The sequence below is a fragment of the Salvia hispanica genome, chromosome 5, assembly GCF_023119035.1.
Source record: "Salvia hispanica cultivar TCC Black 2014 chromosome 5, UniMelb_Shisp_WGS_1.0, whole genome shotgun sequence".
Taxonomy (NCBI): domain Eukaryota; kingdom Viridiplantae; phylum Streptophyta; class Magnoliopsida; order Lamiales; family Lamiaceae; genus Salvia; species Salvia hispanica.
Genome location: NC_062969.1, coordinates 5,709,859 through 5,730,095, shown reverse-complemented (window position 1 = coordinate 5,730,095; position 20,237 = coordinate 5,709,859). Strand labels below are relative to the sequence as shown.

Sequence of the window (20,237 nt, the reverse complement as noted above, 5' to 3'; positions counted from 1 at the left end):
AGTTAGGGAGAAATAAAGGAGAAATAAGGGAGTGCCATTGGGAGTGCTCTAAGACAACTTGAGCAATTTGCTCTAGTGAACTTCATAATGTAGGTGCCCAATCCATTCTAAAGCAATCCGCGTGTGAGACATGTCATTATGAAATTATAGTTGAATTATGAAATTATGTTCTGATATTTTTCCATCTATCTCAAAGCAAACAAGCCTTAGTGAAAACTGAAAAGGGTATTCAAGATTCCAAAGGTTTTGAGCAATCTACAAATATTTCCCTAAAAACACCTAACAATCAATCACATCACTAAATTGCATCGCAGCAGTGCCAACTTCAGCATATCCAGGCATAGAGAAATACACAAAATAAAACGAAATACCATAGGCATAGCCGCATAGGTATCTATATAAGCTTAAATATGTGCTTCAAGTTCAACATAATCACCGTTTCAGTTTCACCCATCAACAAAGACAAATAAAAGTTTATGAAATACACATTCCACACCCATAATAGGAAATATTGGAGTTTGTCTCAATATATGGCAATAACAAGCAACAGATCTAGTTCTTGGGGCCGATATCTTTCAGGCCGCAGATCTGCTCTTCGCCCATTGCAGACATGACTGACACCACAAGGTCCTTTCCTTCCTCGAACCCACTTTTAATCTGCACGAGGTTGCCGCCAAAATAATTAGAGAAAGAAAGAAAAATGAACCAAAGCTCCATGCTTTAAGGTTTAAGCATTTGCCTAAGGCCATAAGTTGAGATCTAAATGAGTGAATTTGCTAATTAGCAGAGCAAAAGGGTGCTTCCATTGGGACACAATTTTGAGCTTGTTGATTATGCAATGCTTCAAATACTCAATCATTCGTACTGTCAATCTAACCTATCACCCAAAATAAACACCCCATTAAGTAAATACAATTTGCTCACCTGGCCAAGCAGAGTCTCATCAGTTGGAAGCCTAAGATCATCTTTAGTGTTGCCATTTTCAGTCAAAAGAGAAACCTGTGAATCACAAAATCTCAATTACGGACTTGAGCTAGCTGTAGAATGTCTCTGTTTTCTAAACAAATAGTACTATCAAAGATATGATATGTAAGGCAATATGGATAGCATAGGTAGCTTACAAAACCATCTTCAGAGATGTCAATCAGTTGATAATCAGTACGGTTGACATGAGGCACCTGAGAAGAGACAGCAGACCAGTAATCAAGATTAACAAAATTTATTTTGTATGAAACCAAAAGGCGAGGTATGGTCAATGGTAAGAGTAACAATGACGGATTGAGAAACAATAAAAGAACAAAACCACTTTACATCACAGTTGTGAGATGATGGCACAATATCTTCAAGCTTTTTGCCATTAAATATGTCAATTGCCACAAAGTGACACTTGGCGTGTCCGTGCTTGCCGGTCTTTGAGGTAGAGACTTCAACGACCTATTCAAGTAAAATGACAGTCAGAGTCTCATTTGGAGATTTCCAGAATAACAGATGGTCGTTTAATTAAGAAACTCACACCATACTAAAACACTACTCCGTATAATAATAACTAAGAATAGCAGGCATCAGCTGCAGAAGCATTTGTATATAAGACTAGAAAATGCTCATTTAATATCTGCAGTGTCAAACACAGGTTGCTTGTACTCCTTATTAAAACCCGACAATACATTTAAGTGCTACTAAAAATGATTTCATGTACATACATTTTAAAATTTGCTTTTTAACGCAATCCATGAACTCATTCGTGACTACACATATGAATATGCTAGATAGCTTTAGCAAAGCATATCGTGTTTTTATAAGAATTTGGGGGCAGGGGCAAGAATTATAGTAGTAGCATACAAAATGTTTGGTTCATATCACTGAAATTGTTTGATCCCCAAAGAACCTAAACAAAATGAAATGCTACAAATTTCTACCTCCCAAAACATACAAACAAGCACCTCACAGCCCTAGAAAATCTATCAAGCAAGTGGAAGTATTCCTTTAAATACTAAATCCATCTGAGGAATTTCGACAATGAAGTTTTTGAAGAAGCAATTACAATAAATCACAAACTTTGAAGAGCAAACTCCAAAAAGATAAGTGAACAGTATTTTCTAGCCCTAAATCAAGAAATTAAGCAAATTCAACAGCATCGATTCCCAAATAACGACAAAAAGACATAGTACTGAATCGGTAAAAAAAACAATTCATGGAAACACAATTGACAGAATATCAGTAGTACTAAATTAAAAAAAAAATCAACGAAAACAGACGTCTAAGGCATCATGCAATAGGCAAAAAACGCAATAGCACACGAGATCTGATCAAATCAGTAACAACCAGTTCGAATTGAGCAACATAAACATATACAAAAAAAAACCTAATCTGTAAATCAAATCTGATACAAAAACAAAACAAAACAAAAATGAAATCCAACCTTGCAAGGCCTCCCTTTGATGACTAGGTGGCCATTTTTGCGGATGGTTCCAGCTTGCTGAGGGTAAGTCTTGGAGGCACCGGCATCTGCCTTGGACTCAAACTGATGCTCCTCGTCCGACATTTTTTTCTCTCTCTCAACCTTGTTTCACTGTTTCCAGAAAAGACTTTTTTGAGATAATATCACACTGATTTTTTATTCGTTTTCTTGAATATGTGATGTGCTAGAATCTTAATTATTCTTTTTTGGCTGGATGTACTCCTCAAGCATAAAATCGGATTGGATTATTTCCATTAAATCAATTCTATTACTATTAATTTATCATGCCATTACTAATTCGCCTTCGTTACATATTTTTATATAATTAATTTGATAATAACAATATCAATTTTTTTTCATTTATACACTATTACGTGACATTCGGTTGTCATGACTAATAATCATGAGATTATCCATCTAGAATTAAGTTGTTGGATTATTTTAGTTGGACAGGGAGGCTATGACTAATTATCATGAGACTATCCATCTAGGATTAAGTTGAGGGGGTTAATCTTATGAACCAAACATGATACTCCCTCCGTCCCGGAGTATTAGACTCACTTCTTTTGGGCACATGATTTAAGGAATTGATTTTTAAATAATTAAAGTGGAGAGAGTAAAGTATGAGAGAGTGAAAAAGTAGGGGAGAGAAGAGAGAAAAAAGTAGGTAGAGAATAAAATAAGATAGATGTTTTTTGCTAAAAAAGAAAATGAGTCTAATATGTTGGGACATCCCAAAAAGGAAAGTTGGTCTAATACCTTTGGACGGAGGGAGTACATATTTAATTTTTGTCAACCGAACACCCCTTAGTAGTTTACAAATTAACAATAAATGTCACTTTTTTTTATTAGTATGATTTAAAATAAAAATTTATTTATATAAATGCTCATGGATATGGAGTAAAACAAAAATCAATATTTTCCATTGTTTAACCAATCTCCACAAGAGCAAAAGCTATAACTTAATTACTTAAACATCAGTAAATTCACTTTTTAATTATAAAGTACAAACTATTACGATATACTAGTAGTATTTTATTCGATTTCTGAAAATATTACTTTATTTAATTCAATCTTTCAGTATAAAGAGATTTAATTCGATATTTTAGTATAAAGAGATTTAATTTGACGTGTAAAATTATTTAAATTAATAAAGTCAAATTTATTTAAAGTTTTGAGATATTTAAGAAATAGAAATTGACCAAACTTCAATTCAACATATCTAAAATCAAATCGAAACGGCTTACTTGGAATTTTATTGAGTCGAGTAAATTTTTTTAAAAAGTAGTACTCCATATTAATTGATCATATTGTTGATTTACAATACGTAGTGTCCAATGGGCTTAGCCACCCGTTTATCGATTGGGTGAAGCCCATATTAGTACTAGTTAATAAGCCCAATAGAAAGCTGTTGGTAGTTAATAAGCCCATACTATAATCTTCTTTTTCCATATGATTGTTGAATATATTCGTAACTTTATATAAAACTATAGATTTAAGACTCCTTTTTCATAATGATGCATAATTACCTTTGGTAGTGGGGGAAGTTGTAAGATTGTATTTGAAGCTTAAACTTTATCAATCGCCTCAGCCATTTTTGCCACTTTTAAACAACTTTGATACTTTATCAAAGCTGGTCTTAGCAGCAATCATATGTTATTATATTTAGTAATGTCATTTCATCATTACATAGATAGGAACCTAATCCCCACATTTGATCAATTCACAATCACCATAATTAATTCACATGAGGATATTGCATGGTGGCGCTAGTCTACTAAAATTGTGTGAACACATGAACCTTAGGTTTGGCCCTGAACTCGAATGGTTTTTCTAATATTTTTATCACTTTCATTTTCCTAGGTAAATTTCCAAGAAATTTTGTCACTAATATTTGTTAGTTAGCTAGTTGTCTCACTCACACAAAGATACAAATATCCTTTAGTGGTCCTATCCTATCTCCCTCCATTGTATAGTGTTGTACTCCTACAAATATAACCATTCATTATAATTGTAAAAAAAATATTCATAGTGAAAATCACATTTTGGCAGCACTCCCAAAACAAATAGTAGTTGTATTGTAAGAAATTGAATGAACAAAGCATTTGTATATAAAATGGACATTGTAACCAAGAGAAACATAGACAATTAAGTCACAAACAAAACTAAGTAGATCATTGAAGGAAAATACAAGAACAAGAACAAGGCTAAAGGCTTAAATGTACCGACTATTTTTCTCTTCATTCTTGTGTAACTGGTTCAAGATCCTTGAGCAGTCCCACCACTTGATGCATGCTCGGCCGCTTCGAAGGAGCATCGGCCGTGCATAGGTATCCGATCTTTAAGGCCTCGACTATCTGCTTGTCTGGCCCAGTCCCACGGATGTTTGGATCGATGGCTCGCAACCCCTGGCTCCTCCTCACCAGCCCTCGCACCCAAGTCACTAGGTTTGCTTCCTTCTCGTCCGAATACTCGTCTCCAACTGGCTTTTTCCCGGTGATGAGCTCGAAGAGTATCACTCCGAATCCATACACATCAGATTTTGGGGTGGGGGCTTTCGGAGAGCCACTTTCTGGCTGAAGAAACTCGGGAGGCACGTATCCTGGTGATCCGCGAGCAACCTCGTCGTCAAGGCCATCCCCGAATATCTTAGCTAGTCCGAAGTCGGAGAGCCTTGGCTCCAACTCAAAGTCCAGATAAACACTGCTGGCCTTCACATCTCTGTGGATGATGGGAGGCGAGCAGCCGTGGTGAAGGAATGCAAGCGCACGAGCAGTGCCAAGCGCGATCTTGTGCCTGAATCCCCAACTCGTGAGCAAGCCTCCTGAGCCAGCATTCCGTATCCCATGATTCTCGTCTTCCCAAGTATCAGTGCTCCAGTCCTCCGTGACCTGCACGCCTAGGGGCAGATCGTATAGCAAGTTATGTAGGTTTCCGTTTTCCATGTAATCGTAGATGGCTATCCTCTGCTCCCCGGCCAAGCAATATCCGGTTAGAGGAACAAGGTTTGGATGCTTGATACGGCCAAGATACTCGAGCTCTCTGGCAGCTTCCTCGTCTGTCATTGTCGATCCATGGACCAAGACCTTGACAGCAACATGAATGCCTCCTAGCAACACGCCACGGTACACAGGGCCGAACCTCCCCTCAGCTAACAATGTATCTCGATCAAAATGAGACGTTGCAGACAGGAGGTCCGCGAATGTGAAGTTGAGCAATGGCTTCTGAAAGATCACCACAGGCACCGTTGTGGCTTGCTTCACATCAGCCACCCAAGTAGTCGAATCCGTGTGGAACGAGAAGGGGCCCGAGATAGTGAGCTCTTCCTTACTTGAACTCTGCTTCGCTGCCCACATTGAGGTCTTGCTTCGACACCCAAATGCCAAAAAGAGCAGCCCCACGAGCACTAAAACCATCGAGAGGGTTAGAGCCACCTCGAGCTTTAGCCCTCTATGCTTTGGAGAGTCCTTCTTGAAGAAGGCTGGATTGGCAGCTATAGGGCAGCTGTCTACTGATCCAATAAACGCACTTTGGAGAATCTCGGAGGAGAACTGTGACCCACAAAAGCTAAGGTTGTTGTAAGAGAGGTTGAACCTCTCCAACTCATGGAGTTCTTGCATGAGCATCAATGGGATCCCTCCTACTAGCTTGTTGTAAGAAAGATCAAGAACACGAAGATTCATTGCAATAGTTCGAGGTATTGGGCTGCTAAGATTGTTCTTGGATAGATCAAGAATCCTCAAACTACTCAAATGAGAGATATCACTAGGAATCTCACCAATCAAATTAGTTGCTGATAAATTCAGATATTCTAAACCAGAAAGCATATCAACTTGCAAGAACTCTTGCTCTCTAAACCTATTGTGTGCAAGATTAAGGTGTCTAAGATTCACAGCACGGCTTAAACCAGTCGAAAACCACCCACTAAACGCGTTCTCAGATACATCCAAATGCAGCAAATTCGACCAATTGAAGGTGGAGCTGAAATTTACCTGAGCAATGTGGCCATGAAACTGGTTCCTGCTCAGATCAATCACCTCCAATGGCCCTACAAAAACACCAACGACAGGGCCCTTAAACAGATTGCCTGAAATGTTAAGAACCTTAATCGATTTCATCCCTGCAAAATCCAAATCCCGGCCTAAAACGCTGTTCCCAGCAAGATTCAAGAACCTCAGCTGAGGCAATGCAGCACCAAAGCCAGTAGGAAGAGAGCCATTCAGCTTGTTTGCTGAAAGATCGATGGAGAACAAAGATTTGCATTGCAGAATCCCCAAAGGGATTCTTGATTCGAGCATGTTTCGGCTTAGGTTGAGGGATTGCAAGGTGGGAAGTGAGCTGACTGCTTCAGGGATGCTCCCAGATAATTTGTTGAAAGAAAGGTCTAAGCTTTGGAGCTGGCCAAAGTTGCCTATGTTACTAGGTAACACCCCAGAAATTTGGTTATGTGAGAGGTTGAGATTCTTGAGAGAGCCCAAATCCCAGAAATCATCAGGTAAGGCTGTGATATAGTTGTTGCTGAGATCCAAAGATTCAAGCTTTGTGAGTTTACCAATGGTGGAATCTGGGATTGCACCAGATAAACCAAAACCTGAAACCTCCAATTTCACAACATTCCCACCATGACTATCACAAATTACTCCCCTCCAAGAACAGAATGGGCCAGAAAAGTTTGTATTTTGGCTCATCTTGTGAAAGAATTCTAGGACAAAAGATTCATCTGGGTTAGGTTCTTGGCAGACAAAAGGCCTGAATAGCAATGCAAGAAGCATAAGGGAGCCATAATACCCCAAACCCATATCTAATTTGGTCTAAACAGAGAAAAACTGTAACAAGATTGAATTTTTTTTTGTTTTTACCAACTACCTACCCCTCCAAAACCCTTCAAGACTACAACTATTGCACCATTAATGCCTCATCAACCAACACAGATGATTTAGTATACAGGCCGCCGCCGCCGTAGCCCTCTGAAACGTGAGGCTTCAAGAAAACACCAAAGTGGTCTCAGAAGTGAAGACTGCAAGATTGAGAGGTGCTTCTACAGCTCTACACCATCATCCAGAATATTGGAAGAGATTTTCTAAAAATTTCTTGAATGTGGAGAGAGGGAGAGAGAAGACTATTAAGTGGACTTGTGCATGTACTAATGATGCCAAGAAAAGTAAACAACTAAACTCGAGAAAAAAGTTTTGGTCTTTACCACACACACACAACACTAGAATACCGTTTCTCCTTGCTGCAATCGGAGACCTTTTAAATGAGAAAAAGCTTGTGGGTCTACAGTATTACCTTCTTTATTTACATCATTTAATCTTTCTCCATCTCTCGCCCAAAAAAAAACATCTCTCTCTATTTTTACCCTGTGTGTTTTGTGAGTCTTGTTTGTGACTTGTATGCGAGAGTAACACAATTGCAATTGCAGCGGCATAAAATAATTTCATACTGTACTACTATGATTTTGGTTGGTTGGGTGTAATTGATGCAATGTATAACTCGAAAAAAGTGGCATATGTATAAGATTAGTTTTAATTATTCTCAAATAGAATTGGATCATTATAATTTGAAGTAACCTCGTGACATTCATCATATAAATAAAAATTTTAAGGATTTTTATTAGTAATTAACCAAATCTCTAATAGTGGAGTATTGGAATTTGGATCAATATATAGTTTCGAGTAACCAAATTATATTTATCATGTAAATAATTTTTTTAAGGATTTTTTTTACCACTAGTAATCGATCATGTAAATTATAGAGTTGGGAATTTCAATGATATCGTTTAGGTGTGGCTTTCATGATTTGCTCTCCCCCAAGCTTTAACAAACACAATAATAAACAAAATACAAGTTAAATCATTCTGGTTTTAATGATTATGGGTGGTGGATGATCATCGCCATTGATGTCTGATTTTCTTTCTTGATTTTGCATAATTAAACTATGCATAAATATAGTATTATACAATTATATAGTGTAATATTCACAAATTTCAATATATACAAGTTAGTCATAATTTATGGTCTCAATTTTTCAGTGTTTTATAAAAAATACTTTCATACTAAAAATTATTTTACTATATCCCATATATATCAAGTTAGCAGTAATATAAATTTGGGCTAGAAAATGGATTGTATAATTTTGAAAAGATGGAGTATTAACTTTTCTTCACCGCCCACATATTGTTTGGGCAATGGAATCCTACTTTTTTGAATTCGTTTCTTATGCTTCCAATTTTCAACCCACAAGTTGGTAAAAAGAAAGGTTATTAGATTATTCTCCACTATATATGATTTTTCACCAAATTCCATGCCCACTATATTAATTTATTGCTGTATATAATCAGCACGTGAAAATGTACAATATTACCAAAAAGGAATAAAATGTCGCGTATTATTTATTCTAATCCTACAATTAGTGTTGTTATAACTATATAAAAAACTAAAACTTAATTTTTATTGGAATAAAGTAATCGTGGTAAAGTCTACATATTAATAGAAGTTAGAAGTTTTATTTGTCTGCTTTCATCTATGAGTCATATTCTAGAAAATAATGTATTGGTTATGTAAAATCGTAGGACTCCAATTGCTCTAGTTATCTAGATTACGTTAAAATAGAAGTCAGCTTATTTTTGTTTATTGGAGTAAAACATAAAACACCGTGAATGATTGAGATATATTTAGGAAGTTTGGTTGTATTGGAGTACTATTTTTATCAATAAAAATAATTTTAATCTGCTCACATTCGCTCATGGTATATTTTCATTCCGTTTGAAGTTCAAATCAATATGACCTAATTAAGCAATGTAATAAAGTGGTACTAGTAGGACGTTTTTAATCTACGAAATTGAACATGTTGAAATTACTGTATTATGCAAAGAGAAAAAAAAAATTTATTGATAGAAATTCTTAAGATAAAAAAGTTACAAAAAAATTTACGTACATTAATGTGTAGCAGCAGGCAGGTAAACAAAATGGACCACTCTTGTCTACGTCTCTAATGGTCCATATTTCTGATATTTTGTCACTTTTGTCATTTTATAATCAAGTGTTTGGAGTTAATGCCATGATATTAATCTATTCACATGAATAGTAATTGATACATATTTTATAGCTGCTGAGGAGTGTGAACGTGATTGAATTGTTAACTCAAATCTTAATTACTAATTATAATTAATTTTAGAATATAAAAGTTTTAGATCTAATAGTCTATAAATTGCAATGTGTAATTTTATTTTTTATTTTTAATATTGAAAAAATAAAAATAGCTATCCAAATTTAGGATTGAGGAACATTCTGTCAATATAGTATATTAAATATGTTAACACAAATAGTTTATAATTTTAATGTTCAATGGCCTTTTAAATTACTAGTACTAGTATTTAGGTAAATTTGGTCCTCGGTCATACATATGATGCAATTATTTCAGCCACATTTTTCTTTAATTCTGAAACTACCACGCCTGTGCATTAAAATCTATACATATATAAAAGCCCAGTTTTGGACTCATTTTGAAATATTTACAAGTTATGTGATGAATTTGAATGTTTATAAAATATGTCATTATTAATATAAAAAATGAAACGGTTCAAATTTATATTTACGGACATTAATATTGCCATTGATTGGTGGAATAATTATACCTCTTGAGGGTTGTACACGATTTCTATCAAATGCATAAAACTTTCAAATACAAACTTAATTCATAGGTCGTGCATCTCACTAAATAGCGACTGCTAGCAGATTCATGTTTACGCATTAAATCATAAATTAATATTTGTAACCTCCATGTCTTAATTTTATAATTTATAATATTTTAATTCTATGATCACTAATGTTCTACATTTGTGCCTATAAAAGACATTGCATCGTGGATGAATTACACACCAATAAAAACATTCTCTATTCTCTTTTAAGTTCTCAACATTTTATTATACATTTTAGGAACATTGTATTGCTCAATTTTTGGAGCCCCATCAAGTTCATCGTGTCTAGCGGATTTGAGATGCAATATACGTTAGGAAAAAGTGTATTCATCTTTGGAGATGATATGTCAATCCGAGAGCACTAACCATGATGTAATTTGTCTTGCGGGAAGATGATTTTTCTCGACTAAACTTAATAGTTATGTTTATTTTATAATTTTCACTTTCCATTACATTTATTGTTTTGTTTTTTCTTTGATTGCAATAGTTAGAGTACCACATGTATATATGGTTTAAGAATTCTATCACAATATTTCTTACTACAATTCTTGGAGAGGGAGGATTTGTAATATCCTTAAATTGAAACATATATTAATATCTATCTTCATCTTTTCACAATTTATTATTTTTGTATATTCACATTGTCAATGGCGCTATTTTATTAAGTGGTGTCACAAAAAATAATATTTGATCACTTATGATGAATTAATAAATTCATGTATATATACGTATATATGTATATTTGCAATGAGATAATTAAGCCTAGCAAAATCGAGTTGATCAAACTTTTAGTTGTTCAAATAAAATAAAATAGTCTACTACCAAATTTTGATTTACTAATACTTTGAAGTTAGGATTATCACTTAATTGTCATGGGATACAACTGATTTTATATGGAGAATCTAATTATCTTATCTATAGGTGAACATGCTCAGTAATTAAATATATTTTTACAAAAAAAAAAGTTGCAGTATTTTGAGAATTATAAAGTAGCGTAAAAAATAGTATAGATGTTTCATGTTTCAACAAGTCACGTTTAATAAAGACAAATGTCCAACATTTAAACAGTCATAATGTAATAATGTCAATTCATCCCATTAAGGTAATGTTATTTTTGTGTACTTTATCATTCAGATTTTTTTTTATGGTCATAATTTTGACGGTTTGAATATTATGAGTTATCGATTCATTATTTTGTTAAAAGTGTGATTTACATTTTTTTAGTAGAAAGATATGAAAGATTGTTTTAAACATATTTTTCAAAAGTGTCAATACTTGATATACTCTCTTCATCGTTGTGCAAATAATTGTGTTTGTCTTGATTCCATTTTGAATATGTTTAATTTTATGTTTTTAGGTGTAAAAATGAATGGAGGAGTATAAAATTATTGATTTGTTATTATATAGTATATATTTATATTTTTAAATCTTATATAGTTATATTGTTTCTTATTTTATTTAATCAATTAACAATTTAAAATTGTATGATGAAAAAATATTCCTTCGTGCATCGCACGTGGGTTAACACTAGTAAAAATAATGTACAACCTTAAATACCCAAATAAATAAATAATTAAAAGCTACTAGTATAATTTTTGTTGAATAAACAGCATAATTGGCGCATGGATATGATGCAGCGGCATTCCAATAATGACAGGTTGAAAACAAAGCAAGTATGAGAGATTAATGATTTGCATTTATGGTGGAGGATGGCTTCATCCACACTACTATCCTATTCAAATCTACATTTAACAATAAAACTATGTACTACCATCCAGCCAAAACTATGACAACAAAGCTGGATCATTGAATGAGAATTCATTCAATTTTATATTACGTGACAAGTAAAATTACTAACTATATACAGTTGAATCATTTCAATTTTACGTGGCATTGGACGATATTTTAGATTAAAAAATCTAATTTAATACCAGTAATAATAACTTGTATTTATAACATTTTTTAACATGACTATGCAAATAGGTAGTAGAATATGTATAGAAGCCCATAAGGCCATAAGGCCATAATGCATAGCTAAACCACAGCCCATATTAACTAACCAAGTTATTAATTGAATTCCAAATGTAGAGCCCATTTCTAATTGAGTACTACAATTATAACTGATTTGTATTTGTAGAATTTGTCATCACAAATGCATAAGTTACAATCTGATCAATTCATTCTGGAACACAAAATCTACAACTATACTTATGGATTCTAACTCGTTTAGATGTGATATTCATTTAGAAAGAAAAAATGTGTTCAATGTATGTCGATTCGCATCTCCCGACCTCACACACTTAAATATAGATTCAATTAGAAACGTGGAAAGACATGACTATCAAAACATTTTATAAAGAATTTTATTGTCAATTAATCAAAAGATAAAAGATCTTTGTCATACGTATGAAAAACTAATGATTTAGACACGTATTCAACAAAATATTTAGAAGTACATTTGTTATTGTTAAAAATCCTTTTATTATTATTTAAATAAAACCATTATACCATTATACTATACTTTAAAACAATACTACTACTATAATTTATTAGTAAATGGAGCCATTGACATAAATCATTTTTTTATTTGAATAAGCTATAGCTTTTTACATTTAAAATAACAACATGGCCAATGAAATATTACTAGTACTTGTGAAATTGTTATTACATTTAGTTATGCTGTAGATAAAATCATACATAAGTGAATTTAGATTTTATCATGCTATTCCTCTTCGCTTGATAAGTTGATATATAGAGGTTAGAATATTAATTACTCATAAAATATCAGAGCATCCATAGTGGAGCGCCCTATAGCCTGTCCGATGCATCAGGCGCACCTTAGGGCACCACTGCAGGCCTCCACCCGAAGCCTGAACCATCCTCCGCGCCCTAATGCCATCGGGCGTGCCTATAGGGCGCCACTGTAGCCCCGCCGCACCCGACCGACACGCCCGATGCAACGCATTTTTGATTTTTTTTTTGTTTTTTTTGTTTTATATTTTCTTCTCTATATATACCTCATTTCTCATTTAATTTTTTATACCATTACTCAATTCATGTCCGACATGGTTGAAGAAATTTGGGCACATAACTGCCATTGAAATTGTAGTTTTTTTTAGGTATTTTGCATTGTACGCTTTCAACTTTCTCAATAAAATGAAGTTTTTAAATTTTGTAGTCTTAAATTGCAACTTTATTTATATTCAAATACTAATAAAGTAAAATAAATGCAAAATATAAATAAAATACTATAGAATGGGCTATAGGGCACCCCACTGCAAGTGAATAGGTAGGAGGATAAAAGGCTGACATTGCGAAGTATAGGGCGCCCCACTGCTGATGCTCGTACTCGTACTTACGAAATTTACATATAGTTATCTGTAACAATATTATTTATAGAAATCAATTCAAAATTTATAAGACAACAATTATAGCAAAGTCTTGGCAATTTAAAATGTCAACGAAGCCGACGACCTGTCTTCCATAACATAAACCTCGCCGCATACGATTAAATCCCATATCAAATTATTCCATCCAACTCCGTGTGTATTCTATTTGTGTGTATGTAGGGTTTTATAAGCGGCCGCCGAAATCATCACCGTCTTTCTTTCTGATTCATTCAAACGCACTTTCACAGCAGAGTGCGTGCAAATCTCCACGAAATCTCAATCCAAATACATAAATTTTTGCGTGTTTATGTGTTTGTGAGCTCAGACGAGGGTTTTTGGAGCGCTCAGATTTATACATGGCGGAGACGGCGGCGCCGACCATCATGAACGGGGCGGGGAACCTCCAACCAGAGTCCGATTCGGCTCTGTTTCACAGGAGAATTGAGTTCCACCTGGCGAGGAAGCATTTCAATGGCTTCGGAAATGAAAGCAGCAATGGGTTTAAGCTAGTAACGCTCAACCCTACATCCGGACCGCTCAAGGCTTCCGGTTTGGGGAAAAAAACCGAAAAATCCTCGGAGCATTCAGAGGCCGGGTTGGATCCCGAGCTCAGCTTCGAGATTACATTTCGCAGAATTGTGAGTTTAGAAATATTTTATTCATGCTTGAATTTACTAAATTATGGCTACTTTTTTTTCAACGTTAATTGGTTTTAGCTTCATTGATTTCAGTAAAGGTGTTTCTTTGTTTGCTTTTTCCTTAATTTATTATGGATTTGTGAAGTATTTCCGGTCTCTGTTTTTGATGAACTGTTATTTCAAGTTTTATTTTATTTAAAATTTCATTTTTTTGGGGCTATTTTTATTAAAAGATGGCAGTAATTTGGTGTGTTGGGATGGGATGAGATAGAAATCTAAATGCAGGATACCTTGCTCCAGTGATGTGGAAAATTCATATTCACTGCCAATTGGAGAAAGGAGATTTTACATGTTTGCAGTTGAATTCTTTTTCCACTGTTGCATGAAACCTACTGCATATTTTCATCCCATCACACCATGCCTGTGACTTCTTCTGGCTATTTTCGTTTAAGAATGTATTTTGCCTCCACATGATTGCTCTAAGTATACTAGAGCAATGCTTTTAAGATCACCCTAAAACGGATTCTTCTTGCAAAGTAGGAGACTAGCAGTCATGCATAGTAATGCTCCTACAAACTTCACTTTGTGGGGAGTGGGAGAATGCCCTCCCTTTAAAATTTTAAATGCACATATATCATAGGCTCCATTTTGCTTCTTCTAATTTATGATGAGTTTTTGAAATGCATGATAATGCATTTCAAAACTTGATATACCTGCAAGACTGGCCCTTATCATGCATTTCAAAACTTAATATACCTGTAAGACTGGCCCTCTCAAATGTAACGATTGAAATTAAGTTCCTAAAGAAAGAACATAATGACCAACATTAATGAAAGTAACTAGGTCCTGCTTCATCTGCCAGTTTGACTTGTACACTTGGTGGTTAGTTCTGTTTCAGCTTCTTTTGTTAAAATTTCAATCTCCATTCCATTCCCATTCAGTGGCATTTATGGATGAGATATCTACTGAATGGTTTTGATGAAATGATATTTTGATTTGAATTCTTTTTTAAGGAGTCACATAGCATGTAAAAAGGCTCAAACTTCTATTTCAGGGTGCAGGTTTGCGTAACCTTGGAAACACCTGTTTCCTTAATTCAGTACTGCAATGTCTGACCTATACTGCACCACTAGCTGCCTATCTTCAAAGTGGGAAGCATCAAAATTCTTGTGAGTCTTTTTCGTTTAATCATTTTATCTCTTATTGGTTTCTTATCTGATTTTTAAAAAGGACCGGGCAGATATTTTTGTAACATACATTTTCTAGCACATATATTCTGACCATCTGTAATTTATCAAGGTCGCACTGCGGGGTTCTGTGCATTATGTGCTATCCAGAAACATGTTAGCCGAGCTCTGCAGTCAAGTGGGAGGATTCTAGAGCCTAAGGATCTTGTTTCGAACTTAAGATGTATCCTATCAAAGAGATGTGCCTTGGATTAGTTTCGGATTAAAAATTGCAGTCACTCTACCAACTCTTACTTTTCACCTATCCTTACTTCACATTCTCTCTGGTCACTAATTATATACTTTCAATTTTAATATTATTTAAAAAACTATATAATGAAAATTCTTTGATTGGTTATGCACTTTTGACCATTAAGATGTTCACTGGCTTCTCTCTGTTTGTTAAGTGTTATCTATTTAAGTTAAGCTCAATGATTTCTTTCTTTGGTCTTTACTGTAATATTTGTTTACCACTTCTCTCTTCTGTTAACCTAGCACTTTAATCTTGCTTACATCTCTAGCATCATTTTTCCCAGTTCCTCCTGATGATATTGCTCAGTTCTTGAAGTATCTCATGTGTAGGTAGTCATTTAGAGCCGCACGTAATCATAGACATGTTGATCTCTTTGCTCTGTTAAAGTTCTTAATTAAAATATTAGGCATATCTCGGAGCTTTCGAAATGCCAGACAAGAAGATGCTCATGAGTATATGGTGAATTTGCTTGAATCAATGCATAAGTGCTGCTTACCATCTGGAGTGCCTAGTGAATCTCCCAGTGCTTATGAGAAAAGTTTGGTCCACAAGATATTTGGTGGTCGTCTGCGTAGTCAGGTAATTTTTTTGACGGATTCACTATTTCTTGTTGTCTGAAGTGGAGGCTCTAAGTGCTTTTGTTTTCTCATATACTATGTGCTAATTATAGTTTGCCATTTTCTAGGTGAAATGCACACAATGCTCCTACTGCTCTAACAAATTCGATCCATTCTTGGATCTAAGTCTAGAAATCAATAGAGCAGATTCATTGTATAAAGCACTTTCTCATTTCACAACCAAAGAACTGTTAGATGGAGGTGCCAGGGAATATCAGTGTGATCAATGTAAGCAGAAAGTAAAGGCCTCCAAGCAGCTAACAGTTCACAAGGCACCTCAAGTACTTGCTGTTCACCTGAAGCGTTTTAGTTCACATGCTCCTGGCCAAAAAGTTGATAAAAAAGTTACTTTTGAACCTACCTTGGACATGAAACCTTTCGTCACTGGCTCCTATGTAAGTTCTACTCTTGTTTTTAATAGTTTGCGACCAATCTGATATCCTTTTTGTTATTCTAGTGAATAGTGATCCTACTACTGCCCTGCTCATGAACCTTCTGCTTATCCTCCTGTTTGTGTCTTGTCTTTGTAGAGACTTCAGTTGTATACAGCTGTTTATCATCATCTTCGTCCTTGTTTGGCTATAAAGAACTTGTTTTTTTGTCCTCATTTTCCTCCCCCCCCCCTCATTCTGTCCATTTCTTGTAAATGGCTTCGATTTGTTATTTTTGTCATATTTTCCGACATGCTTTCAGCAACAGTCTTATGGGGTACCACAGGTACAACTTGCCACCAATCTACCCTGGAAATCCTGGCTTGATACCTGCATGCTTGCTTGTTCAGAATTATGATCACTGATTAGTCTTGTACTATATGATATTTATGTTTTTCTTTAATGTGACTTCAGGATGGGGATCTAAAATACACTCTCTATGGAGTTCTTGTTCATTATGGTTGGAGCACTCATTCTGGCCATTATTACTGCTTTGTTCGCACATCAAGTGGCATGTGGTATTCCCTTGATGACAATCAGGTATGCAAAAATAATTGTTACTTTAATGTAGGGATCTTCATAAGTCTTCAGTTAAAATGCTTGTGCGCTTCTGCGGTAAGCCTGTAATGTGGTTCAAACATAAACCTCTTTCATTTCTACTTGCAAAATTATTTCAGTTGTGGGTTGACAATTAATTCACATTACCATCATTTTGGCCTTAACAGGTTGTTCAAGTGAATGAGAGGAAAGTTTTGGAACAGAAAGCCTATATGCTGTTCTATGTTCGTGATAGGAAAAATGTTGGAACAAATAATCATGCTAATGCCCTTCAGAAAAATAACATGAATGCCATTGGAAATGCAGCATATTCGAAATTGAACTTGGAAATAAAAGAGAAAATCGTTAATGGTTCAAATGAGAGAAAGATAAATGGTTCTGCAGCTTTATCACGGAGGGATGCACCAATGACTGCTCTACCTAAGGAAAAATTGACAGTTGAGCATCAGGATCTTGCGAGAAATGCCAAGTGTAAATCGATGGTGCAACAATTAAAGGCTCCGCAGAAGGAAGATTCTGCAATGGAATTAAATTCAAGCGTAAATGGCTCTGGTGGTGCTTCAAATGGAGGTCATGTTGCAGCGAACACGTTGAGTACCGTAGAAAAGCATAATACAAATTCTGCTGTATTGTCTGTTGCCATGCCATCAAGCTACAAGGAGAGTGACAAGGAAAAACCTAGCGAATCAGCTGAGAAGGCACCGGACAGTGCTGTGCTCAGAAGGTTATCTGGAGAAAAAAGCAAAATGGATGGCCCCATTTCTGAAACGGTATTTTTCTTGTATATAGCCTGCTAGGCTATTAGCATTATTGTATACACTGTTCCTCTTTTGCATTTTTTGATTTCTTTCGTTCTTTTGATATATGGGGGGACAATGCTTATTATTGCTTCTTTCATCAATTCAGAATGCTAATGGGAGGAGCATGCTCATGGGAGCAATTGGCAAACCGGAGAAAAACATTCGTGATGGACAGGGACACACCTCTTGCATTGAAGCTTCCTCCATGAAGACTGTTGTTCCAAATACTGAGATGACTGTCAAAAATGGGCAAAGAATAGATGTGCAGTCCAAGTTATCAGACTTACCATCAGCCACCACAGAGCCTCTCGAGCCTGGGAAAACTAAGAAGAAAAGGCGGGACATTAAAGTTAAGAGGAAGCTCTTTAAGTATCAGGCAGTCACCACATCACTCAGCTCCAACATTATATTAGGTGCCGGCCTTTGCTTACGAAGGAAAAAGCACAAGAAGAAACTGAAGAAAAAGCACAGTTCTATGCAGGAGAAGTCTCCTGATCAGGAGGATATGTTGGTTGAAAACGGCTTACCATCAAAGCTAGGGCAATCTGCGCCCGTAGAATCAATGCCTTCAGCTGTTGACCAATCCACATGCTCTCGGGAAAATAAAGCCAAATGTGTTTCAGATGGCCAAAACCAGAACTCAAGCGTAAAAAACACTAGTGGTGATAATGGCATGTCAAGTGTTGCTATTGATAAGGATTTTAAAGAGAGGATTCTTCTCAATGGATCCACAGGTTCTGCTGAAAAGCAACCTGATACAAAGCACCCAACAGTTCAAGGAACTGTAGTCTCTGAAGAGCGCCAAAAAGAATTGAGGCAAAATGATGTGATGAACATGCTTACAAGGGGCTTGGAAGAGACAACCGGTAAAGAACAGTTTCTGTGATCGTTTACCTACTAATAGTAATTCCTATTTTATTTTCTTAAACATCTTAAATCTGTGTGTCTGATTACAGTTGGTCGCTGGGATGGCATTGATGTTTCACTATCTACTAAATCTAAAAGAAAAGCAGCAGGGACTGCCCAAATCGGTTACATTGGAGATGAGTGGTAAGTAACCTCATACTTACTGACAGTTTTTGTTAAAGAAAGATCAATTGTTCGAGCATCTTGAAATCCTAGTTTAGACATGCACATTTCCTATATACTACAATACTTTTTTCCTTTTTTTTATGACAAACATATAAGCATCTTCCATGGAAGATGAAGTTTATTCAATTCTGAAGCACACTGTGTGATGGTTGTTTACAGGGACGAAGAGTACGACAGAGGAAAGCGAAAGAAGGTAAGGGTCCCCATTGATAGCTACGATGGACCAAATTTGTTCCAAGAAGTTGCAAACAAAAGATTGAAAACAAAGAGCACGAAGCTTGACAGATCCAGAGGTGCGAACCAGCCATTTAGGATATGATGAGTTGATGATGATGGGGGAATGTTAAGCATTCCATTGGAGAGAAGCATCATTTTTGTCTAGTCCTATTTCAGTTATAGCGATTTTTGCTGTGGAGGTGGGGTGTCACAAAGCTTCAAAACACCAGAATTCTGTATTTATCATTGGTTTGTATTGTCAATTATGAATTTAGTTTTGGTGTATTAATTTCCGCTTTCAGCTTCATTTTGAGAAGAAGCTGGAAGATGGTACATAGGGTTTGTGAAATTTGTATTAGCCATGACCTGCAATTGCATAATGTTTTACTGCTTCAAACTGTCCATTTACTATTGCGTATGTTATATTCACTTCTAACACTCTAGATCACAAAAGAAACATAATTTAGCTAATGAAAAGTACAATTTGAATTTCATTTTTTATTTCAACCAACTTAATCTCGTAGAGAAATAAAATATTTGAAGATGAATATGAATATTGGTTACATAGAAGATTAAGCATTGTTACGATGATCCAGGGTCGAGAATTGAGCAATGTTATTTCTTTGGTTTTTCTTTGTTAACGTGAATTGTTACTTTGAAATGGTGAGAAGTTTATAGAAGTGAGAATAATTTTTGGAAAAACAACACTTTATGTACATCCACATACAAGCTATATTCAACCTAATAAGAACTCACCAATGTCTTTTAACTTTTAAGATTAATAAATCACTAGCTAGAGTTTATTAATCACCATTAAATTTTATAATAATGGATACTCAGGTAAAGTATGTAAACGACCA

At 35.3% G+C, this 20,237-nt stretch overlaps 3 protein-coding genes across 3 annotated transcripts; 1 reads left to right on the top strand and 2 right to left on the bottom strand.

The window, feature by feature from the left end:
- Window positions 1–358: 358 nt before the first annotated feature.
- Window positions 359–2,610, bottom strand: LOC125190178 (eukaryotic translation initiation factor 5A-2-like). Its single transcript, XM_048087394.1, has 5 exons — window positions 2,420–2,610; window positions 1,312–1,434; window positions 1,122–1,178; window positions 925–999; window positions 359–657 (listed from the first exon to the last, which is right to left on the bottom strand). The coding sequence occupies exons 1-5, from the start codon at window positions 2,540–2,542 to the stop codon at window positions 553–555; spliced, it is 483 nt and encodes a 160-aa protein (XP_047943351.1). The 5' UTR covers window positions 2,543–2,610; the 3' UTR covers window positions 359–552.
- Window positions 2,611–4,542: 1,932 nt separating this feature from the next.
- Window positions 4,543–7,653, bottom strand: LOC125190183 (probable LRR receptor-like serine/threonine-protein kinase At2g24230). The gene has a single exon (XM_048087399.1). It carries the CDS (start codon window positions 7,255–7,257, stop codon window positions 4,699–4,701), a length of 2,559 nt encoding a protein of 852 aa, XP_047943356.1. The 5' UTR covers window positions 7,258–7,653; the 3' UTR covers window positions 4,543–4,698.
- A 6,063-nt stretch (window positions 7,654–13,716) lies between these two features.
- On the top strand, window positions 13,717–19,781 carry LOC125187995 (ubiquitin carboxyl-terminal hydrolase 23-like). The gene is made up of 10 exons (XM_048084708.1): window positions 13,717–14,184; window positions 15,239–15,353; window positions 15,484–15,594; window positions 16,070–16,242; window positions 16,349–16,675; window positions 17,126–17,251; window positions 17,437–18,039; window positions 18,176–18,935; window positions 19,026–19,119; window positions 19,321–19,781. The coding sequence occupies exons 1-10, from the start codon at window positions 13,903–13,905 to the stop codon at window positions 19,478–19,480; spliced, it is 2,751 nt and encodes a 916-aa protein (XP_047940665.1). The 5' UTR covers window positions 13,717–13,902; the 3' UTR covers window positions 19,481–19,781.
- Window positions 19,782–20,237: the final 456 nt, after the last annotated feature.

Coding starts and splice junctions, on each gene's coding strand:
- LOC125190178 (XM_048087394.1), bottom strand. CDS start 2,542: ATGTCGGACGAGGAGCATCAGTTTGAGTCCAAGGCAGATGCCGGTGCC. Junction 1,000..1,121: donor ACATCTCTGAAGATGGTTTT/GTAAGCTACCTA, acceptor TGTGATTCACAG/GTTTCTCTTTTGACTGAAAA. Junction 658..924: donor ATGAGACTCTGCTTGGCCAG/GTGAGCAAATTG, acceptor AACCTCGTGCAG/ATTAAAAGTGGGTTCGAGGA.
- LOC125190183 (XM_048087399.1), bottom strand. CDS start 7,257: ATGGGTTTGGGGTATTATGGCTCCCTTATGCTTCTTGCATTGCTATTC.
- LOC125187995 (XM_048084708.1), top strand. CDS start 13,903: ATGGCGGAGACGGCGGCGCCGACCATCATGAACGGGGCGGGGAACCTC. Junction 14,185..15,238: donor AGATTACATTTCGCAGAATT/GTGAGTTTAGAA, acceptor CTTCTATTTCAG/GGTGCAGGTTTGCGTAACCT. Junction 17,252..17,436: donor ATTCCCTTGATGACAATCAG/GTATGCAAAAAT, acceptor TGGCCTTAACAG/GTTGTTCAAGTGAATGAGAG.